This window comes from Zalophus californianus, chromosome 4 (assembly GCF_009762305.2).
Source record: "Zalophus californianus isolate mZalCal1 chromosome 4, mZalCal1.pri.v2, whole genome shotgun sequence".
In the NCBI taxonomy this organism is placed as follows: Eukaryota; Metazoa; Chordata; class Mammalia; order Carnivora; family Otariidae; genus Zalophus; species Zalophus californianus.
Genome location: NC_045598.1, coordinates 104435481 through 104462064, shown reverse-complemented (window position 1 = coordinate 104462064; position 26584 = coordinate 104435481). Strand labels below are relative to the sequence as shown.

The following is a 26584-nucleotide window of genomic DNA, read 5'->3' as shown; positions in this document are numbered from 1 at the left end:
TCTGACTCTCTTGCCCCTGTGTCTCTCTCATTTACTGACAGGGGATACACTCCATCACAGCTCTGGTCCCAGCAGGAAAGTAAAGTCCCCCCAGCATCTCTACAGAGACGGTGATGATTCCAACTGTTTCAAAACCGATCCTGAAATGCCCATAAGTGAACAAGAGTGTCCTCTGGATTCCTCTTCCTTTGAAACACAAATTGTTACAGGATCCTAATTTTTTCTAAATAATTCAGAGATCGAACCAACTCGTGGTTACAGGAGAAGGTCCAAGTTTCTAGTGTTACTTGTTTAGGTAGAAATCTATAAAGTACCTATTGATGATATGAATCAGCCCCCTCCCACCTTCAAATTTATTTATAGAAATTCAAAATGCCAACTGTTTTCTAAATCCTAAACTGTGCTCTCTACAAAAAAAACCTGTACTCTCTACATTGTTAGTGACTTACTCTGTCAGGATTATATTATTACCAACACTTAGGCATCATCAACAGCTGCAACTAGTTAATTAAATTAACCATTTTTATTCAAAGAGCAACATTGTCTTAAATCTCATTCTTAATTACATTTCGATGACAAAAATCTTTTTTTAATTTTTATTGTTATGTTAATCACCATACATCATTAGTTTTTGATGTAGTGTTCCATGATTGTTTGTGCATAACACCCAGTGCTCCACACAGAATGTGCCCTCTTTAATACCCATCACCAGGCTAACCCATCCCCCAACCCCCTCCCCTCTAGAAACCTCAGTTTGTTTTTCAGAGTCCATCGTCGATGACAAAAATCTTAAAACAACACTAAATGATTCCTTACCTTTGTACTATTTTTCCCCCTGCTTTGGTTTACAATATTTCTTAGTAGGCAGAAAGTTTCATATATTGTCCATTTGGTAAAAACAAATTTTGCCTACCTTATAAGTGACATTTATAAGCAAGAGATTAAAATAATCATAGCTAGATAAACCTTCTTAAAATATTATTTCAACCGAGTGCTTAGGTGCCCAGACTGGAAACAGACTGAGTTCAAGTCCAGCTTTGTCACTTATTAGCTCTATGACTTTGGACAAGTTTTTCACTTCCCTAAAACCTCAATCTCATCTGAAAAATGAAATCAGTGATAATAATAAAAATATCTACTTGTTGTGTCATCACGAGACTGAAACAAAACTGAATGGGTAAGGCAGTACAATCCAGCAGAAACGTAAAGCAAGTTACAAATGTGAGCTGCTGTGTAATTCTAAATGTTCTACAACTATATTAGAAAGGTAAAAAAGAAAGGCAAAATTAATTTTTTTAAAGATCTTATTTATTTATTTGACAGAGAGAGAGAGATCACAAGTAGGCAGACAGGCAGGCAGAGAGAAGCAGGCTCCCTGGGGAAGGAGCCTGATGCGGGGCTTGATCCCAGGATGCTGGGATCATGACCTGAGCCGAAGGCAGATGCTTAACCTACTGAGCCACCCAGGTGCCCCAAGGTAAAATTTAATTTTAATAGCATATTTGACTTAACCCATATATCTAAAACATTATCAACTTCTAAAAATTATTAATGAGATATTTTACACTTTTTTTGGTACTAAATCTTTGCGATTGATATATATTTTATACCTGTAGCACACCTCAAATTAGACTAGCCACGTATCAGGTGCTCAATAACTACACGTGACTCGCGGCTACCTTATTGGATAGCACAGGTATAACGTGTTAAAACAGTGTCTAGCACATAGTTGGTACTAAATAAATTTTAGTTCTTGGTATCATCATGACCCCCTTTTAGGAACTGCTATGGATCAGTGTTTCTCCAGGTATGTGACTCATAACGCTAGCTAATATCAGGTGGTTCTAGAGCAATGGTGTTAAAAAACACTGAATTACACAGTGAGAAAACTATTCCTTTTTAAATTACTTTTTCATCTTTCTGACTATATCAAGAAAAAAGTGTCAGTTTGATACTACAGTACTTTTTAAAATTTTTAATTTCTTACTGATATAGAATTTACCAATTTTAAGGGCATCATTTGATGATTTTGACAAATGAATACAATAGTGTAACCATTTCCTTAATCAAGATATAGAACATTTCCATCACCTGAGCCAGGGCTTCTAAAAAATCAGGAAACTCGCACTGCCTCAACAACACAAGAGCCCTGAAGTCAACCCCATATCTTTGAATACATAAAGTCAAATTGCTTTCCAGAAAAGTTATACCAATTTATACTTCTAGTAGTAATATTTGAGTCTGCCTCACTGCACTTTTATCTTAAGGAAATAGTCAGAGATGGGACAAGGGTTTATCAATATACAAGATGTTTACTGACATCATATTAAACAAAAATGGTAAACAATCTAAATGTCTAACAGTAATGGTTAAAGACACATTTTTTTTTTTTTTTTTTTTTTGAGAGAGAGAGAGTGTGCACAAGTGAGTGGCGGGGAGAGGCAGAGGGAGAGAGAGAGAATCCTAAACAAGCTCCATGCCCAGGGTGGAGCCCGATGTGGGGCTCAATCTCATGACTCTGAGATCATGACTTGAGCCGAAATCAAGAGTTGGATGCTTAGCCAACTGAGCCACCCGAGGCGCCCCTAAAGACACATTCTTAAAGTTGAAATTATACAGCTATTAAGATTTTAAATAATTTTTAAAAAAGATTTTATTTATTTGACAGAGAGCGAGACAGCGAGAGCAGGAACACAAGCAGAGGAAGTGGGAAAGAGAGAAGCAGGCCTCCTGCTGAGTAGGGAGCCCGACACAGGGCTCGATTGTGGGACCCTGGGATCATGACCCGAGCTGAAGGCAGATGCTTAATGACTGAGCCACCCAGGTTGCCCCTATTTTAAATAATTTTTAATAACATGGGAAAGTATTCTCAATATAATTAAAAGAAAACAAAGTAGAAAACTATATAGACAATATGATCCTAATTATGTCAAAAACAAAATAAAACGTGGGGCGCCTGGGTGGCTCAGTTGGTTAAGTGTCCAACTCTTGATCTCAGCTCAGGTCTTGATCTCAGGGTCATGAGTTCAAGCCCTGCATTGGGCCTCCGCACTCAGCAAAAAACATAAAAACCAAACCAAAACAAACACAAAAGAAAAAAAACTTTAGGTAAGAAAAATAGGAAGGAACATGCCAAAATACTGACAGTGGTTTAACTTTAGTTGTACTGTTATGAAAGATTTTTACTCTTTTTTTTAAAAGATTTTATTTATTTATTCATAAGAGACAGAGAGAGAGGCAGAGGGAGAAGCAGGCTCCCTGCTGAGCAGGGCGCCTGATGCGGGACTCGATCCCTGGACTCTGGGATCATGACCTGAGCCGAAGGCAGACGCTTAACCATCTGAGCCACCCAGGTGCCCAAGATTTTTACTTTAATATTAATTTTTTTATTATAATGACAATGAATTACTTGGGGGGAGGAAAGCTTGTTTTTCTTCATTTGTCTTTGCTTTCAGAAAATAACTGAAAAACGGGACCATTAATTATTGTGCAGGTATATAGAGAGTTTAATTGAACTCAGGAGTATTACAGAGAACCTACTATGCGTAGTCATTATTATCGGTTCAAAAGGGAATCTGGCAGTAAGAGGACTGTTGATCTGGGGTCACCTTCTAGCAGGGTATGTTTTTCCTCCTTGTCAAAATTCTTAAGTAACTAAACTGATAGCACTGGACACTGAAGTGCTCTCTTCACCTAAGTCTAGGTGGGGTTCAGGCAATGGCAGCACTGTTGGCTAATACACCTACCTAGCCTTCCTCTTCGGCCCCACTTCTATCCTGAATTCCGAGAAGACAGAGGAATTTCTTCTACTGGGAGAACAATTCCATCCATACGGATCTGGTTCTTGGCCTCTCAGCTCACATAGCTAACTTAAAGTGTCAATTGCAGCCAGCAGGGACTAGGACTCTTTAATATTGATTGACTTGTGAAGTGATAAGGCAAGCCAGCTCAAATCCCTAACCAAGATGCTCATTTATTTGCAAGGTAGGATCATGTGCATCAGAAACATAACTAGAATAACAGATCAGTCTATTGTCGGTGAATAAATAGTGGGTATTGTTCATTTAAATACACCTAGGAATTTGCATTTTTATAACAACACATGTTTATTTTGAACCTTTAAGATAAATAATACTTCTCTTAAGCATATTAGCTTTGATAGCCAGCATGATCCTGATAAAATATGTCAGGTTACATGATTCTGCTCAAAAACCTACAATACACACAAAAACTAGTACATAAGTGTTTATAGCAGCATTATTTATAACAGCCAAAAGGTGGAAACAGCTCAAATGTCCACCACTGACAAATGATAAACAAAATATGACATATGCATACAATGAAATGTTTTCAGCATTAAAAGGAACGATTAAAAAGGATACAGGTTACAACATGGATGAACCTGGAAAACGTTATACTAAGTAAAAGAAACCACCCACACAAAGACTATATTCTATGGTTCCATTTACATGAAAAGTTCAGAACATGGAAATCTATAGAAACAGAAAATAGATTAGTGGTTGCTTAGGCCTGGCGTGAGGGAAATTCCTTCTGAGGTGTTGAAAATATTCTAAAATTGACTGTGGTAATGGTTGCACACATCGTGAACAAACCCCAAACAGTGAATTGTATACTTTAAAGGGATGAATTGTTTTATAACATAACAGAAGTTATATTTCGATAAAACTGTTAAAAAACAAACAGACCCCACACCTGACAATGCTCTCTAACTCATAGTGAAAAACCAGTCCTTGCAAGAGTCGACAAGGCTCTCCACTGTGAGGCCCCAGATAACTCTCTCATTGCAGCTCCCTCTCCTTTTCCCAGCCTCTCCGGTCTCCTTACACCTTGTGATTTGTGATTGTGCCTTAGGACACGGCTCTGCTGTGCCTGGATGTTCTTCCCTCCATCTGTTTGGTTCGTTTCCTCACCTCCTTCAAGTCTTTCCTCAAATCTCTGAATGAGGCCCTTTCCTGACACCCTACTGAGTAGTGTAACTTACTCCCACAGCCCCCATGCAATACCAATTTCCCTTGACTTTGCTCTGCTATTTTCTTCCATAGTATTTATCACCTTCTGAATTACTATAAAGTTTATTTATTAAGTTTGTTTATTTTTGTCTCCCTCTGCATTAAAATGTAAGCTTCACAAGGGTTAGGATCTTTGTTTTATTCACGGAGGTATCCCATGCTCAGTAAATATTTGCTGAATGAGTGAATGAACTATTAACTTTATGCTGCTCTTGTGTGTTCAATATATATTTATTTATGTATTCTAGAACTTGTAACTCCGGCAAAATGACTTCTGACTGTTCCACATAGATGTTGATGAAAATATCTGTTGTGCTATAGAACAACTCATGTCATATATAATTCCTAGAAACTGAAATTTGATGTATTCCTCCCCGCCTCCTCTGCAATTGAGGGGCAGTATGACTAACGAGACAAGTGAAGATGGAAGTTGGGGGCAGGCAAGCACTGAGACCGGAGACCACGGTATGCACACTGCAAACCTGCATGGACCCAGAAGCACAATGGACTAACCACTTAGGGCCAGGTATCTGCTGCATGTGTTCAGAGCCCTACGAAATCCACTACCCAGATCCTTTTTCAGAGCAGGTTTTCTGCCTTCAAAAAACCATGAAATTATGCCTTCAAAGAGGTCCCTATGATTGGTTAGTATCTTTTTTTCCTTTGTGTTTCATTATGTACAAAGGAGAGGGGAGGGCAATACAAAATTCATATTAAACTTCATATGGCTATGGAGAGAAGAAACTATTGACTGTCTCTCTTTATCAGAAGGCAATTTTATTAAGAATGTTGCTAAGGAGTTAATTAGCTTCTGGAAAATTCCTTGGTGTCTTAGCAGCATATACATGCTTTCTATTTTAAATGGTGTTTAATCTAAACAAGATAATTACAGTTACACCTAATCAGAGCAGGCCCTATAGAAACAAATCATATAGCACACTGCAAGGTCTGTAGAACTGTGCTTCTTTGTAACCAGTACTTGAATCACTGAAAAAATACTGTCACAAAAAAACTCATTAAAGAAAGAAGACACTTATATGCTACATTAACAAAATGGTAAAATCCTACGGTCAATCACCTCATGAGATGCAGAAAAAACATTTGACAAAATTCAACAACCATTTTAGGATAAAAATTCTCAACAACATTGAGTACAGAGGGAATGTACTTCAATATTATAAAGGTCACCATGACAAGCCCATACCTAACATCATACTCAATGGTGAAAAGCTGAAAGCTTTTCCTCTAAGCTCAGGAACAAGACAAGTATGTCCACTTTCACCACTTTTATTCAACATAGTATTGGAAGTCCCACCCAGAACAATTAAGCAAGGAAAAAAAAGGCATTCAAATTGGAAAGTCAAAAGTAAAACTATTTGCAGATGACATTATATATAGAAAACCATAAAGATTCCACCACAAAAATATTAGAATGAATTCAGTAAAGTTGCAGGATACAAAATCAATATACAGAAATCTACTGCATATCTATACACTAATAATGAACTATCAGAAAGAGAAATTGAGAAAACAAACCCCATTTACAATTGCATCAAAAAGAATAAAATGCCTAGGAATAAATTTAAAGAAGGAGGTGAAAAGACCTATACACTGAAAACTATAAGACAATGATGAGAGAAAATGAAGACACAAATAGATGGAAAGATATTCCATGCTCATGGATTAGAAGATTTAGTATTGTTAAAATATCATATACTACCTAAAGCAATCTATAGATTCAATGCAATCCCTATCAAAACTCCAACAGTGGGGCACCTGGGTGGCTCAGTCAGTTAAGCGTCTACCTTCGGCTTGGGTCATGATCTCAGCGTCCTGGGATCGACCCCCCACATTGGGTTCCCTGCTCAGCAGGGAGTCTGCTTCTCCCTCTCCCTCTGCCCCTTCCCCTACACATGCTCTTTCAAAGAAACAAAACAAAAACAAAAACCTCCAATGGCATTTTTCATAGAAATAGAACAAACAATCCTAAAATCTGTATGGAACCGCAAAAGACCCTAATAGCCAAGGCAATCTTGAGAAAGAAAAGAGTTGGAGACATCATGCTCCCTGATTTCAAACTATATTACAAAGCTATAGTAACCCAAAACAGTACAGTATTAGCACAAAGACAGATCAGTGGAACAGAAAAGAGATCCCAGAGATAAACTCATGCATAGCCAATTAATTTATGACAAAGGAGGCAAGAATAAACAATGGGAAAGGCCAGTCTCTACAGTGAATGGTATTAGGAAAACTGGACAGCCACATGCAAAAGAATGAAACTAGACCATTATCTTATACACAAAAATAAACTCAAAATGGATTAAAGACTTGAATGTACGATCTGAAGCCATAAAACTCCTAGAAGAAAACATTAGCAGTAAACTCTGTGACATTGGTCTTGTGATAATTTTTTGGATTTAATACAAAAAGCAAAGGCAACAAAGCAAAAATAAACAAGTAGGACTACATTAAGCTAGAAAAGCCTCTGCACAGCAAAGGAAATAATCAACAAAATGAAAAACCTACTAAGTGGGAGAAAATACTTGCAAATCATATATCCAATAAAGGGTTAATATCCAAAATAGATAAAGAACTCATACAACTCGATAGCAAAAAAGACCCCAAAACAATCCAATTAAAAAATGGGCAGAGGATCTGAATAGACATTTTTCCAAAGAAGACATACAGGAAGCCAACAGGTAGATGAAAAGATGTTCAACATCAGTAGTCATCAGGGAAATGCAAATCAAAACCAGGATGAGCTATCACCTCATACTGTTAGAATGGCTATATCAAAAAGACAAGAAATAACAAGTGTTGGCAAGGATGTGGAGAAAAGGGAATTCTTGTGCACTGTTGAGGGAATGGAAATTGGTGCAGCCACTATGGAAAAGAGTATGAAGGTTCCTCAAAAAAATTCAAAATAGAACTCATATGATCCAGCAAGTTGACTTCTGGCTATTTATCCAAAGAAAACAAAAACACTAGTTCAAAAAGATATACACACCCCCATGTTCATTGAAGAATTATTTTCAATAGCCAAGATAAGGAAACAACCTAAGAGTCCATCAACAAAATAGATGGAATAAAGAAAATGTGGTGTGTCAAAGATACAAATGTAGGGATCCGAAGGGGTACATGCACCCCAATGTTTATAGCAGCAATGTCCACAATAGCCAAACTGTGGAAAGAGCCAAGATGTCCATCGACAGATGAATGGATAAAGAAGATGTGGTAGATATACACAATGGAATATTATGCAGCCATCAAAAGGAATGAGATCTTGCCATTTGCAACGACATGGATGGAACTGGAGGGTGTTATGCTGAGTGAAATAAGTCAATCAGAGAAAGACATGTATCATATGACCTCACTGATATGAGGAATTCTTAATCTCAGGGAAACAAACAGGGTTGCTGGAGTGGTGGGGGGTGGGAGGGATTGGGTGGCTGGGTGATAGACATTGGGGAGGGTATGTGCTATGGTGAGCACTGTGAAATTGTACAAGACTGATGAATCATGGATCTGTACTTCTGAAACAAATAATGCAATATATGTTAAGAAAAAAAAAGAAGAAGATAGCAGGAGGGGAAGAATGAAGGGGAGTAAGTCGGAGGGGGAGACGATGGACTCTGAAAAACAAACTGAGGGTTCTAGAGGGGAGGGGGGGGGGGGGATGGGACAGCCTGGTGATGGGTATTAAAGAGGGCACATTTTGCGTGGAGCACTGGGTGTTATGCACAAACAATGAATCATGGAACACTACATCAAAAACTAATGATGTAATGTATGGTGATTAACATAACAATAAAAAATTATTAAAAAGAAAATGTGGTGTGTGTGTGTATATATATATACACACCCACACACACACATGCACACACACATTGAAATAATATTCAGCCATAAAAAAGGTTGGAATCTTGCCATTTGTAGAAACACAGATGGACCTTGAGGGCATTATGTTAAGTGAAATAAATCAGACAGAGAAAGACAAATATTGTATGATCTCACTTATACATGGACTTTATTTTAATTTTTAATTTTTTTAAAGATTTTATTTATTTGACAGAGAGAGACACAGCGAGAGAGGGAACACAAGCAGAGGGAGTGGGAGAGGGAGAAGCACGCTCCCCCGCAGAGCAGGGAGCCCGATGTAGGGCTCGATCCAGGACCCTGGGATCATGACCTGAGCTGAAGGCAGACGCTTAATGACTGAGCCACCCAGGCACCCCTATACATGGACTTTAAAACAAAGCACAACAAAATAAGACAAAAACAAGCTCATAGATACAGAGAACAAACTGGTATTGCCAGAGGCAGAGGGTGGAGGGGTGGGTGAAATAGGTGAAGGGAGTTGAAAGGTGCAACTTTCATTTATAAAATAATTAAGTCATGGAGATATAATGTAAAGCCTGGCAACTATAGTTAATAATACTGCATTGTATATTTAAAAATTTTGCTAAGAGAGTAAACCTTAAAGGTTCCCATCACAAGAAAAAAATTTTTGTAACTATATGTGATGATGGATGTTCACTAGATTTAGTGTGGTAATCGTTTTGCAATATATATAAATATCAAATTATTATGCTGTACATCTGAAACTAATATACCTCAATTTAAAAAAAGAAGGTACTTAAGAAAGAGGAGCTTAAGTTCAAATAACTTTGAATGGCAAGTTGAATTCCAGATTCAACTAATGTTTATCTTCTTTTGAAATTTAAGGGACATCTTCAGATACCTTTTGGCTTAAGATGAAGCTTACTATATACAGGCCCCATTCTTACCAAAAAATTACATTAATTTCTGTAAATATACAAGGGAGAGAAGAAAGAACTGCTTTCTTTTCTTTATTTTTTGTCTACAACTAAGATTTTGTTTCAATATGCAGTAATCCTTGATTTTTTTTTAAAGATTTTTATATATTTATTTGCTAGAGAGAGAGTGAGCGAGAGCACAAGCAGGGAGAGCTGCAGGCAGAGGGAGAAGCAGACTCCCTGCTGAGCAAGGAGTCTGATGCGGGACTCCATCCCAGGACCCTGGGATCATGACCTGAGCTGAAGGCAGCCGCTTAACCGACTGAGCCACCCAGGCGTCCCTAATCTGATATATTTTATTTAGTAAAAAAAAAAATTTTTAAAGTAAACTCTACACCCCAACATGGGGCTCAAATGTATGACCCCAAGATCAAGAGTTACATGCTCGGGTGCCTAGGTGGCTCAGTTGGTTGGGCGACTGCCTTCAGCTCAGGTCATGATCCCAGGGTCCTGGGATCGAATCCCCACTTCGGGCTCCCTCCTTCAGCAGGGAGTCTGCTTCTCCCTCTGACCCTCCCCCATCTCATGCTCTCTCTCTCTCATTCTTTCTCTCAAGTAAATAAATAGTCTTTAAAAAAAAAAAAAAGGAGTTACATGCTGTACCAATTGAGTGAACCAGGCACCCCCGATCTTGATGTATTTTAGAAATAGAAGGTATCCTAGGATGAAGGTTACTCAAATTGCTACATGAGAGGTAAGGGTACATGTAATTTTCTAGGATGCAAGAGATCAATTTTGACCTATCTGCCATTACATTAAGTATCTTGTCCAAATCATAAACTAGTAAGTGGTGGTGCTGGGATCTGACTGCAGAATAAACCTGTAGTGATCTCAAGTTTTACTTAAGAAATCAGGGAAATCAAGTGACCTGTATCCCAGAAATATCCTGCAACAGGCATTTTCCCACTTTGGAGGGATAGTAGTTTCTTATATCAGCACATCACACTCCCAGCTACAAGACATGATTTTTTTTTCCTGATCCAATATCCCACTAATCCATATCCTTGAAGGGCAGCCCATATCACATTTTACATGATTCCAAGTATTAAAGGAGGACACTCATCACTCACATCTAAAAGTATACTGTTTCCTGATCACCAGTCTCTTAAAATAATACTTCTGTGCTGTAAAGCTCTTGGGGTCAATGCTGTGTGCCACTTACTCCTTTGGACTTTTCCTTAAGAAATAACCCAAATATTACAGGGGCACCTGGGTGGCTCAGTCATTTAGCATCTGCCTTCGGCTCAGGTCATGATCCCAGGGTCCTGGGATCGAGCCCCACATCTGGCTCCTTGCTCAGCAGGGAAAGCCTGCTTCTCCCTCTCCCACTCCCTCTGCTTGTGTTCCCTCTCTCACTGTCTCTCTCTCTGTCAAAAATAAATAAAAATCTTAAAAAAGAAATAACCCACATATTACATAGGGAATTGTACAATAAGCCCCCTGCACAAAAATTAAACCCCAACAATTCACAGAAACAAATTATTAAACGTTCTGTCCCCCAAAACAAGGTTCTTTGTTAGCTCACAGTAGCCCCACTATATCCAGTTATAAAACTGATTTAAAAAAATATTAACCTTTCACTTACTGACAGTGAGTCTAAGTTTTCAAAATATATTAAGAGTTGTAATATTACTCAATATGCTAGTAATACCCAAGGTCACCCACATTCATCATGAAAATGGAGCCCTTCCACTAAAAGCTGAAGCTAAGTTACTTTCGATTACTTAAACCTTTACAATAACTGATCTCTGAAATACAAATTCCTTTATTATTTTTTTAAAAGATTTTATTTATTTGACAGAGAGAGAGAGAGAGAGAGAGAGAGAGCACAAGCAGGGGGAGCGGCAGAGGGAGAGGATCCTGAGATCATGATCTGAGCTGAAGGCAGATGCTTAATCTACTGAGCGACCCAAGAGCCCCTATTTTTTTTTTTTTTACTGATTGTGACAAATTTCACTGTTTACCTATTAGCTAGAGGTTATATCTTTGTAAATATAAATGATAAACACCTGATTTTGGATCATTTATGTAAACTTTAACTAAATATTTCCAGGTTGAAAATTACCACAGTAACTCCCTCCTTAAAAAGTTTCATTGGGGGCGCCTGGGTGGCTCAGTTGGTTGAGCGACTGCCTTCAGTTCAGGTCATGATCCTGGAGTCCCTGAATTGAGTCCCGCATTGGGCTCCCTGCTTGGCGGGGAGTCTGCTTCGCCCTCTGACCCTCCCCCCTCTCATGTGCTCTCTCTCTCTCATTCTCTCTCTCTCAAATAAATAAAAAAAATCTTTAAAATAAAATAAAAAGTTTCATTGGTTAGGACCAGTGAACAATCCTGCTCAAGATTTATTATTTATTATTTATTTATTTATTTATTTATTTATTTATTTATTTATTTGATAGACAGAGACACAGCAAGAGCAGGAACACAAGCAGGGGGCGTGGGAGAGGGAGAAGCAGGTTCCCCGCTGAGCAGGGAGCCTGATGTCAGGCTCGAGCCCAGGACCCTGAGATCATGACCTGAGCTGACGGCAGACACTTAATGACTGAGCCACCCAGGTGCCCCCCTACTCAAGATTTTATCAAACCTTCTATTGCTAATGCTGTCAGCTCAAACATAATTCAGGGTACTGTTTAGCATACTGTTAGGTCAGACAAAGAAATACCAAAGCTGGCTAGTTGGAAGAATCTAGTCTAGACCTTTTGCAAAGCAGCCTCACTTTCTTACTTTTACATAAAAGATTATTTAATTGCTCAAGAACCAGAAAGTATTTGGGGTTATAGAATTAATGTGATTAAAGAAAAATGAAGGATTTGAAAACACGAGGAAAGAAGAAATTAACAAAAAACATCAGGCAAATTTGAAAAGAGGCAAAACGAACTTATAGGCATAGAAATATAAACCTTTGACGTTAAAAACTGAATGGGCAAATTAAACACAGATGAAGACAGAATTATTGAACTGAATACTGATCTGAAAAAATTACACAGAAGGCAGCAAGAAAGATACAGATGTATAAACAAGAGGTTAAGAGACAGATGAAGGCCTAACACATATCTCATAGGAGTTCCAAAAGGGGAGAACAGAGGAAACAGAAAAGCAGCAATGTTCAAGGCAATAATGACTGGAAAATTTCCAGTAATTATGCCAAACATGAATTTTCATACCAAGTAGCATAAATAAAAATAAATCCACATTAAGATACATAATACTGAAAGAAGAACACCAAAGACAAAAGATAATCTTAAAAAGAATCAGAGAAGACTATATTACCTATAACCCCAAAAACAATTATATTGAGAGTAGACTTCTTAATAGCAACAATTAAACATAATATTCTATTGCCTTCTAACTTTTAAGTGCTGAGAATAAATTATCAACCTGGATTTCTAAACTTAATTAAGATATTTTTAGGAAAAAAATCAAGTTGACCAGGAGCTGAAAGAACTACTAAAGGATATTTTTAGTAAGAAGAAGATTGGATCAGAAAGAAGGACCAGGGTGAAAAAGTGGGAGGAAGGGAAAAGTGCAAATACATGGGTAAATCTAAACAAATAATGATAACTGAAAATAATAATGATGATTAATGTGGGGATTATAAAAACAAGATGGAACCAAAATGCTGGACAATGACAGCTTGGGACAGTCAGTTGGGAGGAAGCTGATTAGAGATCCTTCACAGGATCCTTCCAAGATCCTTGTAGTATTTGAGAAAGGCAGAAATAGATTACTTTTAACCTGTTTCTTCATTCATCCAACAAGCATCCTTAAGGGCAAGTAAAGCTAATCTACGGTGATAGAAGTCATAATGGTGATTACTTTGTGGGAGTTGTGACAAGGAGGGGACATGAGGCATAAGGGAGACTTCCAGAGGTGTGGTAACATTCTACTGCTTGGTTTGGGTGGTGGTTGCATTGTTATATGCACTTTGTCATATTTCATTGAGTGGTCTGTTTACTATTTGTATGCTTCTCTGTATGTAATGAAGTATGTAAGTATATGTAATATTTCTATGAATTATAAAAGGAAACTACTGCACAGTTTACTATAAATAAAATTTTGATAGATTATAAAGCTATAACTTTAAATACAAGTCCTAAAATGATGGAAAAAATAGAGGTTAGTATTTATATAATTTTGGCTGGGAAAGAAACTAATAAGCATGACACCAAAGGCAGAAATCACTGGTAGTTTTGACTACATAAAAGTAAAAAATAAAATATAATAAAATAAAACCTTTATACAACAAAATACTGTGAATAATGTAAAACAAAAACATCAAACAAGGAAAACTATTTGCAAAAAATATGTAACAAGTGGTTAATATCCTTAATTATATAGATATAATTAATAAAAATTACTGGAAAAAAAAGGAATACCCCAATTGCAAAATGGGAAAGAATATGAACTGGCAATTCAAAAAGAAATACATAAATAGCCAGTAAGCTTGGAAACTGACAGAGGGGTGCCTGGGTGGCTCAGCCATTAAACTTCTGCCTTCAGCTCAGGTCATGATCCTGGGGTCCTGGGATTGAGCCCTGCATCGAGCTCCCTGCTCAGCCAAGAGCCTGCTTCTCCCTCTCCCCACTCCCACTGCTTGTGTTCCCTCTCTAGTTGTCTCTCTGTCAAATAAATAAATGAAATCTTTAAAAAAAAAAAAAAAAGAAACTGACAAAGAGTTTCAGTAATTTGCCTAAATTCATAAACAGTAAGAGGGAAAGTCAGGATTCAACCCCAGGTAATCTTACTTTTCAATTAATATTTGTTTAATGAATTAATGTTCAATTAATGTCTGTTTTATGATTATATATTTAACACTAAAAGATGTTTATATTTACATCATAGACTACAAAATTCAGGTCATAAAACAGAACGTAGAAGAGATCCCTTTTCTGCTGATACACTCATATAAATGTTTATACAGGCTTAGAAATAAAAGGTCTGAAAGATCAAAGTGTAACAGTGGTGAGATTATGGGAGCTTTTTTCTTTCTCTTTATATTTTCTAAATTAAAAGAATTTCAGAATGAATGTGTACTACTTCCATAATAAAGGGGAAAAGTTATGTTAAAAAGCCAAATAATAATACAAATGGAGGGTCGCCTGGGTGGCTCAGATGGTTAAGCGTCTGCCTTCAGTTCAAGTCATGATCCCAGGGTCCTGGGATCGAGCCCCGCGTCGGGCTTCCTGCTCAGCGGGAAGCCTGCTTCTCCCTCTCCCTCTGCCTCTCTCCCTTCTCATGCTCTCTCTCTCTCTATCTCTGTGTCTCAAATGAATAAATTAAAATCTTAAAAAAGAATAATACAAAAGGAAAAAGTACACAAACACCCTCTAATGACTCCCAATATATCCATATGTATGTACATGGCTCGGCATGGATCTCTCAGGGTCTCTAATCTAAATTCAACTATCATGCCACGCTTCTCCAGTCTCCTCCTGTCTTTCCTACCCTAAGTTTCCAAATTAATCTTCCTAAAATACCGTGACCCTCTTGTAATCTTACTGCTTAAACAACTTTCAATGATTCTTCATTTTCTACACAAGAAAGTGAAGATTCCTCAGCCTGGAATTCAAGGCCTTTCACAATTATGGCCTTCAGTCAACCTTCTCACTTATTATACACATTCCAGCTGGTTGACTATTTGCTGTTCTTTTTCTATGCTTGTTGTCTACAGCTTCCGTAACTTGTTCATGTGGTTAACTCTGCCTAGTATGTTCTCTCCCTCATGTCCACTTTCTACCAAGGTTCAGCTTATGCACTATCTTCTCCATGAAACATTTGCTAATTTTTCTTAGTCACTCTGATAATCCATGGCTCTTTAGTCTGTCTCTCTAGGCACTTATTTTTTTATTTTTTATGTTCTATCTTTTCCTAATAGACAATGATTTCCTTGAGGTAGGATCTGACTCTTATTCATCTTTGTATTCTTCTTACTAAATACTTATTGAATGAATATAATTAATCAACAAAAAGAGAAAAACTCACAGATTTCAATACCATTATGTTTCAGTATACTCAAAGTGCCAGTGTGTGGCTATAAGATTTCTCCTTTGAACACAGGAAATATAAATTGTTAATGTACAGGCTGTCCTTACTCTTCAGGTCTTTGACCCTAACTGGCTGATTTATGAGCTAATGGAGTTAGATCCTCATCTCTATTACACTGTGAACTGATGCATTTTGGTCTACCAGCAGTTTATTCAGCTTTATAAATTTAAGCTTACTCTCTAGGAAAGGGAATAGAGTCGTAGGACTGAATGTTCTCCCTTACCTTTTCGTGTTATGCACTGTGGTTCCTCCCAGGACAACCTCACTCCAGGAGTGGTACGGTTCAGGTTATAAACTGTTAGAGCCTCTTCATAGGTGGCTCCTCCAATTATAAACACAATGATATCCTGAGGTCTGCAATAATGAAGAAAGTTAACATCATAGGATAAGAGGGGAAAAAGGCAAAGATTTGGTGTTACTATTATATGCACAGTTTTAATTTCTAAATCTTTCATTTTTGGTGGAGGAAGCAGAATTAAAGCAGAATAGAATAAAAGGCTTAAAAAAGTTTTAATTATCTGAAATTGGCAGGAAACAGAGCAGGAAATGCTGAATAGTGATTTGCTTTCTGTTTATGAGCGGATGTCTTATAATTTCTGTGCTGTGGATTTCAGAATAGCACAATAGTGTTTGCTGGAACCAAATGTAGAAATATTCTTTTATATTCAAGAGGCTGCAGAGTACTTCACTGTGCCGTGATATCAAGATAGCAGTAATTTATACTTGTACTACACAATTCCTTTTGTATATAAACCCTCTGTCCAATACTTAGTACAGTGTCATTACAATGGCCTCTGTCAAGGACTTCAAAGTATTTTGGAAAGTACAGGATATTAGGATGTTCCCAGAAGATGGAAACTAGAAACATTTAATCTTTTCAGTGTAAAAGAGAATGGGACCCATACATTAATGGCACTTCTGCGAACTCCACCTCTTCTTAAAATCTTTGTTCTCAAATCCTTTGATAAACAAGAAAAAAAAAAAACCCTGTGAAAACAAACAACTCTTGAGTATAGTTTTGATACTGGCCATTACTGACATATCAGCTCAGTCACTTGCCTCATTTGGGTAGCCTGTGTAGTTTTATTGTGTTCCAATCTTTATCAAAACAGCTTCATAACAGAAGAGCCTCCTATTGGCCCCTTCTGTAGATATCAATAAGAAGGAGACCATATCATTTCAAAACAGTTAGTTTGCCTTGTTTTTCTTTTCTCATGCCACCAAAGAAGATAAAATTACTTGATCTTAGCAAGCAAGTTAATTTTGTTAATGACTTATTGGACATTATTTAAAACTACATCAAGTAGAAGCATCCATTTTGGAGGTTATAGCACAAAACTAAACAGAAACCTCTTTAATAATACAGGCTATGTATAAATCATGGAAACCCCCCCCCCCCGTATATTTCCCTTCTGTTTGCCTCTTCCTAAAAACCTTGAAGGAATTAACTGAGAGAGTATTTATTCTTATGGCACTTCATGGAAACAGAATCAGATATTATGGCTAAAATTAAAAATGTTCAGATAATCTCTGAATTTCAGAGATACCCAATAATAGGCTCCCAATGATGAAAAGGTGGTTATTTTGCAATTAATCATGGCATTTCTATGTGAAATGCCTGGGACTTAAAATCATGCTTTAAACACTAAGATTACTTTCTCTGAGAGACAGAGAGAGAGAGACCATGAGCAGGGGCAGGGGGAGGAGGGAGAGAGAGAATCCCAAGCAGGCTCCATGCTCAGCATGGAGCCCAACATGGAGCTGGATCCCACAACCCTGAGATCATGACCTGAGCCGAAATCAAGAGTCGATGCCCAACTGACCAAGCCATCCAGGCACCCCACAAACGTACTTTTTAAGACAAAATAAGCATTTAAGACTACTCACCTGAAACAATGTATTTAGCACGACAATGCTTAAGAGTTACCTAATGTTATATATTCTATAATCATTTTTGCTATTTTTTTTATTTTCTTAAAAAGATTTTATTTATTTATTTGAGAGAGAGTGTGAGCGAGAGAGAACACAAGCAGGGGGAGTGGCAGAGGCAGAGGGAGAAGCAGGCTCCCCACTGAGCAGGGAGCCCAATGTGGGGCTCAATCCCAGGATCCCTGGGATCATGACTGAGCTGAAGGCAGATGCGTAACTGACTGGGCCACCCAGGTGCCCCTATTATTTTGAAATATACTATTTTTGACTAGATCAATGTTTGCATATAATATAAATACAAAAGGGTATACTATAAAAAAAGTGAGTTTCCCTCCCACCACAGTGCTCTTGCACTTCAGTTTCAATGTAGAGGCAAACACTACTACTTGCCTCTTATGTGTCCTTTCGGAGATATTGTCTATGTGTATATGTAAGTAATTATATGCATAAATACATATTCACACACATATATACACACTACACATATAGGATATATACGTTTAGCACACACACACATACATATACACAAGTAAAAGCATTTTATGTGCACTGTTCTGCTCCTGGTCCTTATCTTGGATCTAGTGTGCATTTTAAATTTTGGTAGATATCACCAAGTTGCCTCCACAGATGTCATTCCACCAGTAACTCAGGAAAGTGCCTATTTCTCCCATTCTTTCAGCACCATGTATTATCAAGGCTTTCGGTCATTTTAAGTTAATTAAGTTGATCACTTGTTCCTCTTTGATATACTTTCTTCATTTGGTTTCCAAGACATCACATTCTTGGTTTTCTTACTTCATTAGTTGCTCTTTTTCAGTGTTCCTTAATGGCTTCACCTTATCTCCCTGACATCTTAATGGTGGAGTCATTGGTCTTCCTTTCTTCTTCATCTACACTTACTCCCTAGATCTACTTTGCCTGATGTAGTTACCATCAGCCACATATGGCTATTTAAATTTAAACTAATTAAAATAAAATAATATATTCAGTTCCTCAGTAGAATTAGCCACATTTCAAGTGCTCAATAGTCACATGTGGCTAATGACTGCCTTATAAGATGGCACCAATAGAGCACATTTCCATCATCGTAGAAAGTTCTATTAAACTTATTGATCATCCCTAGATGACCACACCCAAGTTGTATGGTTTTAAATACATCTCTCTGCCAATGACACCCACATCTCTATCTCTAGCCCAGAGAGACCTGTCTCCTAAATGCCACACTTCTACTAGATGTTTAATAAATTTCTCAATTCAAATGTTCAAATTCCTAATCTCCCCCAAGCTTGTTTCACCTATAGTTTTCCTCATCTTAGTTGGTGGCCAGTCTATCTTTTCAGTTGCTTAGGATAAAAACTTTGGAGTCATTCTAATGAAGCAGGTAAGTTAAGACACATAGTGAGAGAAAGAGAGGGAGAAATAAGCAGTGGCCAGACCATGGAAGGCCTTGACTCTTATATTTCATGGGGGATCACTGAATCACTGAAGGGATTTAACAGGTTACCATGATCAAATTTGCTTTTTTGAAGGACAATTTTGGCAGCTGTGTGAGAATGAATTGGGGGATGCAGGTGGGAAAAGATGGAGAACAAAAGGCCACTGCAAGACTTCTAGAAAGATATGATGAAAAATGGGACTAAAGAAATACCAGGAGTGGAGAGGAGGGACTGGCTATAAGAGACAAAAAAAAAAAAGGACTCTTCAGTATTCGGTCAATGGTTAAATATGGAGGATGAGGATAAAGGAACAGTCCACGATAACTTTAAGTTTTCTGGTTTTGGTGACTAGGTATAGTGGTTTCTGTTTGAGAAAAAAAGCAAGACTGATTTCCTGAAAGACAAAAACATGTGTTGGAGATACCTGTGGAACATCCCAGCAGAGATGTCCACTAAATATATTATCTGGACATTTAGGCCTAATGATTTCCCCGAGTACAGGTGGCAGCTGAAGCCATGGAAATGGATGAGTTCGACCAAGGGAGAGCGTGTAGAGTGAGAAGAGAATCGAAAGACAGAGCTCTGGAGAGTTTTTAACAGCTACAGGACAAGCAGGATGAAGAGCCAGCAAAGGCAACTGAGAAGGAAACTGTCAGAAAGGTAAGGAGAACCAGAAGGGAGAGGCCAAGGGCCAAGTGACTTTCAAGAAGAACAGAATGGTTGGTTAATAGTGTGAAACGAACAGTCGGGTAAATAAGGTGAGGACTGAAAGAGACCACTGCGTATGCTGTTGTATATGAATTTGTAAGAAAAGTCTTAGTGTATTATAGTGGAGTAAGAAGCCAGGGTGCATGGATTGAAGAAGACAGTGACTTCATCCAGGAAGCTTGACTGTGAAAGAAAGGAGACAGGTCAGAGGAGAGCCCAGTTTCAAGGGCTTTATACTTATTGCTTGTTTAATAGGAGAAACCCAAGTATGCTTGTAGTCTGTGGGAAAGTAGTTAGATGAGGAGAAGCTGAAAATATAGGAGGCAGGGAGAGAGAGGGAGCAAGCAAATAATCAATACAGGAAGGCTTCAGAAGAGATGGTAGGAGTCTAAAACTAGAGCGTGGACAGAATGATTAGCTCTAAATAGGAAAGAGGATGTATTTCCTTTAGAATGGAGGAAAGACAAAAAGGTAGGTATATGTAAATAAGTTTATAAATATGGGGGCGAGACACTGAGGGAGTTAATGTCTGACAGATTCAATTTTTTTTTTTCTCTAGGAAACACTGCTGTGGGCTGGGTGGGTTGGGTGATTTGGAGAGAATGGAAAACATTCAAAACTGATGTGGAGAAAGAGACAAAGAGAAGAACTAAGGATGCATAAAAGTTTGAGTATCTGGGAAGGCCCAACTGAGTTTAGAAACAATGAATTTGTAGTGGCACTAACCTATAATTTGTAGTGATTTCCTCTAGTATCACAGAGAAGTAGATACCAGCCTGAAGGCTAAGTTATTAATCCAATATTAATCTAGTGCTTTAGGCTGCAGGGAAAGAGGTTCTTTGTAACTTACAGGAAAGCATTACCTGAATCACTAAAATACTCTACACCATCAAGGTTTCTTTCCTTCAAGTCCTTGCCTCCAGTTACTGGCTAGCTTTCTCTTGCTGTGAAAGGTCATTTGCTTAGGAAACGTTGCATGATTATGATAGTAATATTTTTCTACCAAGTATGATGAACTCTTAATTACTCAAGGACTGACTATTCAGGTAAAATACAGGTTCTCTTCTTTTTCTCCAACTGATAGGTATTGTTTCGGTTCTGACTAATCTTTCTACAGAAGGGGAAAGGGAATAGGAACAGCTAAGACTCAAGTTCAGTTCTTGTCAGACTCTTTAAGGATGGATTTCATAAGGGGATCAACTAAGCTACAGTTGGCTATAATTTTAAATAGCGACATGAGTCTCTGTAACCTTTATCATAGTATTACCCTCATGGATAGATACAATTTCTTTTCAACCAAATTTCAAAGAATGTAAATTTTTAATTCTTCCCACTATATTGGTTCTAGAAGTACCAATGAGCTGAGATAATAATGGCTTTTCAAATACAGTCATAACTGGTTTAATATTCATTAAAGGATGTGAAGAATGAGTTCCGTGGAGAAGAAAAATCCAATGTTGCAAGAATGTGCCATCGAGGAGACAGAAGACATTCTGCCAATTGTTTGGTCTATGTTGTAACTATCTGGGTGTCAGCCTAGGTAGAAACAGGAAAAAAAAAAGCAGTTGCAGTGTTCAGAAGTAATAAAAATCTTCAAAGCTGAAATGAAATTCTATTCTCAGAAAATGAGTATTTTTTTTTTTTTTACAGGGAGATTCCATATGCAATACTCTTTATGTTGAGGGGCAACCCTAGGCTGACACCCATTATGCAGTTTATCTTGAGTAAATACTCATTAATTGCACAGATTACTTCATTAAGAAGAAGGGAAGGAAGTTTCTCCCTTGCAGGGGTACAGTGACTGATGAGAGGAACCAGACAGTAACATTTTTGAGCTCCTGATCTGGTAAGTCAATTTAAAAAGCAGCTGAACAGACGAATAAGGATCATCCAGGGAAAAGAGATGGGGCTTCTCTATAGCTGCCCTCTGCGCATCATCTGCCTCAAGAGTACATCTGTCTCTTGTGGAGAAGGCAAGAACTGGGAAGGAATTAACTCAAGCAGACTCCTAGAAGAGCGCAAGAACTCTATCCTTTAGTCTGATAATTTCAGGGTGCCAGAGTATTTTCGTATTACTGGAGAGGGAAGAAAATGTCGCAGATGGTAACTGTGGGTGTAGGTTATATTAATATAAGGACAAAACTTAGATACTGGGATAGACTCTTACAGCTTGACTTAATTGTGTACCTAACAAAGATGACTATGTTGCATTTGGTTATGAAAACATTAATAAATGTTTTCCCTGAACCTCCTACTACTTACTCAAGCTGGCTTAAGGAGGAACATCGATGGGGAAAAAAATACAACCCTGACATTTTTTCCTTTTCTTTCCTTTCCCTGGTGAATTTTAAAAGTAGATGTTCTGATGAGGCCAATGGCTAAATATACAACAAATCATTTTTATATGATGATTGAAGCTAAGTGGAATACACAAGTTCAATTCTTTGTACACATCTTCCTGTGCTCTGAAATTCACTCCAGCAACCGAAAGCATTCATTAATTCAGGCAGCAAACATTAGACAGAGAAGAGCAGCCAGTTCATGCTGCATATAGATATACAGGACACCCTGAGGACTCAACCAATTTATATCTTATTTTATTATAAAAATAAACATTTTTCACATATAGAATTTCTGGAAATCATTACTTCTATACATGAATAAAACTAAGTAGAAAAACTTAAGCTTTTAAGAGGCAATATTTTATCTACTTTGTGGACCATTACACTTATGGCTAAAATTCAAATTTTTGAGTTCTTAGAGATAATAAGGATCTTATGAGCATTTACTGTAGGAAAAAAGGCCAATGGAAAAGGACTGCTGCCTTTATAGAAACAAAATGAACTGCTGCAACAAGGTTCCACCAAATTTATGTAAACGTGAAAAAGTACTTCCTTTTTGAATTGACTATGGAATGCATGACCAGACAGCTCCATTCTCTCACCAAATGTTTAAGTTGCTTGTTTTTATGAGAGACAAGGAGCAATTCTGGAGTGAGAAAGAAAAATGAGCCCGCTTTTAGCATAGGATATGCGGGAGTCCCATCTGCAGAAGAAAGATCAAAACTGAATTTGTAGATATGGCTATATTGCCAAACAGGTTAACCACATATAATAGCTAAGGGCTAAAACAATTCTACAGGTGTTCCTGATTTCAAAGTTGTATTCTGGCCACGTCTCCTTTGATACTTCCTAATAACAACAAAACCAAGGAATTCTATCACGATGAGACTTAAATTATCACAAAGATGACTAAAATCAATGACTCTTCTCAATGTGATGATCCAAGACAGTGGCCAGAACTGAGAGTGAGGCCAAGTGGATGTAGAGCCAAAATATTACAGAGTGTTACTGGCAACTGTAAAAATCTAAATTTTCTGGTAACATCAACCAAATTTATTCTCTAGTTTAAATTTTCCAACTGTAAGTCTTGTCATATCAACTGTTATAGATGCCTACATGAGAAATTTGACACCTGGAAGCCTGGGTGGCTCAGGCATTAAGCGTCTGCCTTTGGGTCAGGTCATGATCCCAGAGTCGTGGGATCGAGTCCCACATCGGGCTCCCTGCTCGGCGGGAAGCCTGTTTCTCCCTCTCCCACTCTCCCTGCTTGTGTTCCCCTTCTCGCTCTCTCTCTGTTAAAAAATAAATAAAAAATCTTTAAGGAAAAAAAAAGAGAAATTTGACACCTACCGAACACCTATTGGTAAAGCACTGTGTTAAATATTGTAAAAAACCCAAATACTAACATAGTTCCTACTTCAAGAAAATGATACTTAATACAATATCAATAGCTAGTGGGAAAGACAGATAGGCATACAACTAACTACTGTCTCAATATCCAGAGGTAACCACACTTAACAACTTTCTTATTCTTTCTGAAGTATGTATAGTATACATAGATATGTGTGCTTGCATATATATTATATACATACTATGTATAGTTGAGCAGACTTGTTAATATACACATGTGTATATAATAATATTTATGCTTAGATATGGGTTTTTGTTTTTTACACAAAAAGGATATTATATTTTAGTATATGTGCTGCCGAAGCGAGCACCACAAGGATATTATAGCATTTTGCTTTTCTATCCAATATATCTTAGAAAGTTTTTATATCACCCCACGAAGAGTTATGCTATTTTTTAAGAATGCATAGCACTGTACTGTAATTTAGGTAACCAGTCCTTTATGGATGGATATTTAGCCTGTTTCTGTTTTGTTTTTTGTTTTTTAATTGTTACAAATAATGTTTCGGTAACTATCCTTGTTTATATGTCTTTTTTGTACTTGCACAATATATCTAGACGGCAAACTTTTAGAAGCAGAATGTTCGGTAGGTCTTTTCAAGGCCTCTGCAGTCTACCTGCTGTTAAGCAGGGCCAGAAGGTGGCGTAGGTATCTTCTGTGCCCTGTCCTGTTGTTTCAGAACGAACTTCTCTGCCTTCTTCAATGTCTCCGTTATGTTAGAAGCCCATGATGCGGTTACACTGTTTTCTCCTGACCTCCTTTCCTGGTCACTCACTTATTCCCTGAAGACTTTAGCTCTGGTTTACTGTCCTCCTTTTCACTGCTGTTCCTTTCAGGATTTTCAGTTACTTTCACATCCATGTGGATTACTCATCTCACATCCTGGTCTTCTCACCCAGGATGATGTGCTCTTCCATCCCTCATAACCAACATCCATGATTATAACCTAAACTCTTTCACTTTAAGTATCTGCATTGTGAAATCTTGCATTCAAGATCTCTTTCTCCAACAACAACCTCCTCAACTTCTAATTAACTTACACTAATACTTCTACTATAATAATTCTTGGACCTCATCAAGACCACTAATTCACTCAACAATACTTATTTACCATCCAATACCCTCCTTCTGTTTTCAATTCCCCAAATCCAGATTGGGCCTAGCTGCCAGCCTTATCCTCATTTAATCTAGTACAGCCAAAAGTTGCTGGAGAAAACCACACAACTAGGCTCACGGGCTCTATTTTAAAGGTTTTATTTATTTATTTGGGAGGGGGGAGAGGAAAAGAGAGGGGAGGGGCAGAGGGAGAGGGACAAGCAGACTCCGCACTGAGTGTGGAGCCCACGTGGGGCTTGATCTCAAGATCCTGAGATCATGACCTGAACTGAAATCAAGAGTCTGTCACTTAACCGACTGAGCCACCAAGGTTTTTAAATTAATGATCATAAAACTCTAATGGGCACTCAGTTTTGCTAGAAGTCCTACTTACATTTCCCTAGTAAATCTGATTCCTGGCCTGCAAGATGACAGTTTCACAATGTTTTCTCTTTTTACCCACTACCTCAGTTGATAACTTGACATCGTATTTTACTGAGAAAACAGAAGCAATCAGCTTCGATGGTCCCATATTCTCACCATCAAAATTGTTAAAAAGAAAAAAGTAGCTCTGTTTCTATCAAAGGCTCCTCTGCTTATGCTCTGGACCCCCTGAAGACTTGTGCAGTTCTTCCTCTTTCTCTTCAGCATTTTTGACTTTTCTTTCTTTAGGGTAATTCTCATTAGATTACAGATACATACATACATACATACATACATACATCAGATATGCTCTAGAATCTCTTTCCCTTGAGTATACACTCTCTCCTAGCTACCATCCCATTTCTGACACCTTCATACAAAATTTCTTTAAAAGTGTTATATATGGGCTCCTGGGTGGCTCAGTCGTTAAGCATCTGCCTTCAGCTCAGGTCATGATCCCAGGGTCCTGGGGTTGAGTCCCACATCGGGCTCCCTCCTCTGAGGGAAGCTTGCTCTCCCTCTCCCACTCCTGCTGCTTGTGTTTCTGCTCTTGCTATCTCTGTCTCTGTCAAATAAATAAATAAATGAAATCTTAAAAAAAAAGTGTTATATACATTTGTTATCTCTATTTTATTTTATATCCCGTAACCCTAATTTGGTTTCTAATCTCCTGGAAACTGGGAATAGGTCACCAAAGACCTTCGTGTTGCCATATCTGATGGAGTCTTCACTGTTTTCACCTTTACCTCTCAGAAGACTACACTCAGGTTACCACTTGCTTCTTGGTCTGTATGACACTATGCTCTCCTGGTTTTCTATCTTTAAGTCTCCTCCTCCTCAGTCTCCATATCTGGCTCCATGTCTTCCACTCAATCCTGTCCTAGGCTCTCTTCTTTTCTTTCTATGCTCTCTCCCTAAGTGATCTTATATATCTTATATCCCATAGCTTTAAATATCACCAAAATCTTGTTGACTCCCAATTTATTATCCAACATTTCTACTTGGTTATAGGCATCTGCAACTTAACAACTTGATTGCCCCCCACCCCAACCTGAGAGTTATTCTTCACTTCTCTCTTATTCTGTGGTAAGAGGGTAAGAGTAGATAACCTCTTTAGTGGAGTAGATGACTCCATTAAATAAGTCTATTGACTCTTTCTCTCCCAGCCTCCTTATCCAAACCTCTTTCATCCTTTACCCAGACTATTACAACTGCCTCCTAAGTAGTCTCCCTGCTTCTGTTTTTGCCTTCAAATATCCATTCTCAAAAAAAAAAAAGAAATCAATTCTCCCTAGAAGATGATCCTTTAATAAGTAATTCAGTTCATGTCACTTACATGCTAAGC

At 37.9% G+C, this 26584-nt stretch overlaps 1 protein-coding gene across 1 annotated transcript in view; it reads right to left on the bottom strand.

Moving 5' to 3' along the window:
• VPS45 (vacuolar protein sorting 45 homolog) overlaps positions 1 to 26584 on the bottom strand; it is a 66437-nt gene that overhangs the window by 12453 nt on the left and 27400 nt on the right. Inside the window, 2 exon segments of the mRNA XM_027609715.2 lie at positions 16119 to 16155; positions 16158 to 16249. Of these exon segments, the coding sequence (XP_027465516.2) occupies positions 16119 to 16155; positions 16158 to 16249 (129 nt within the window).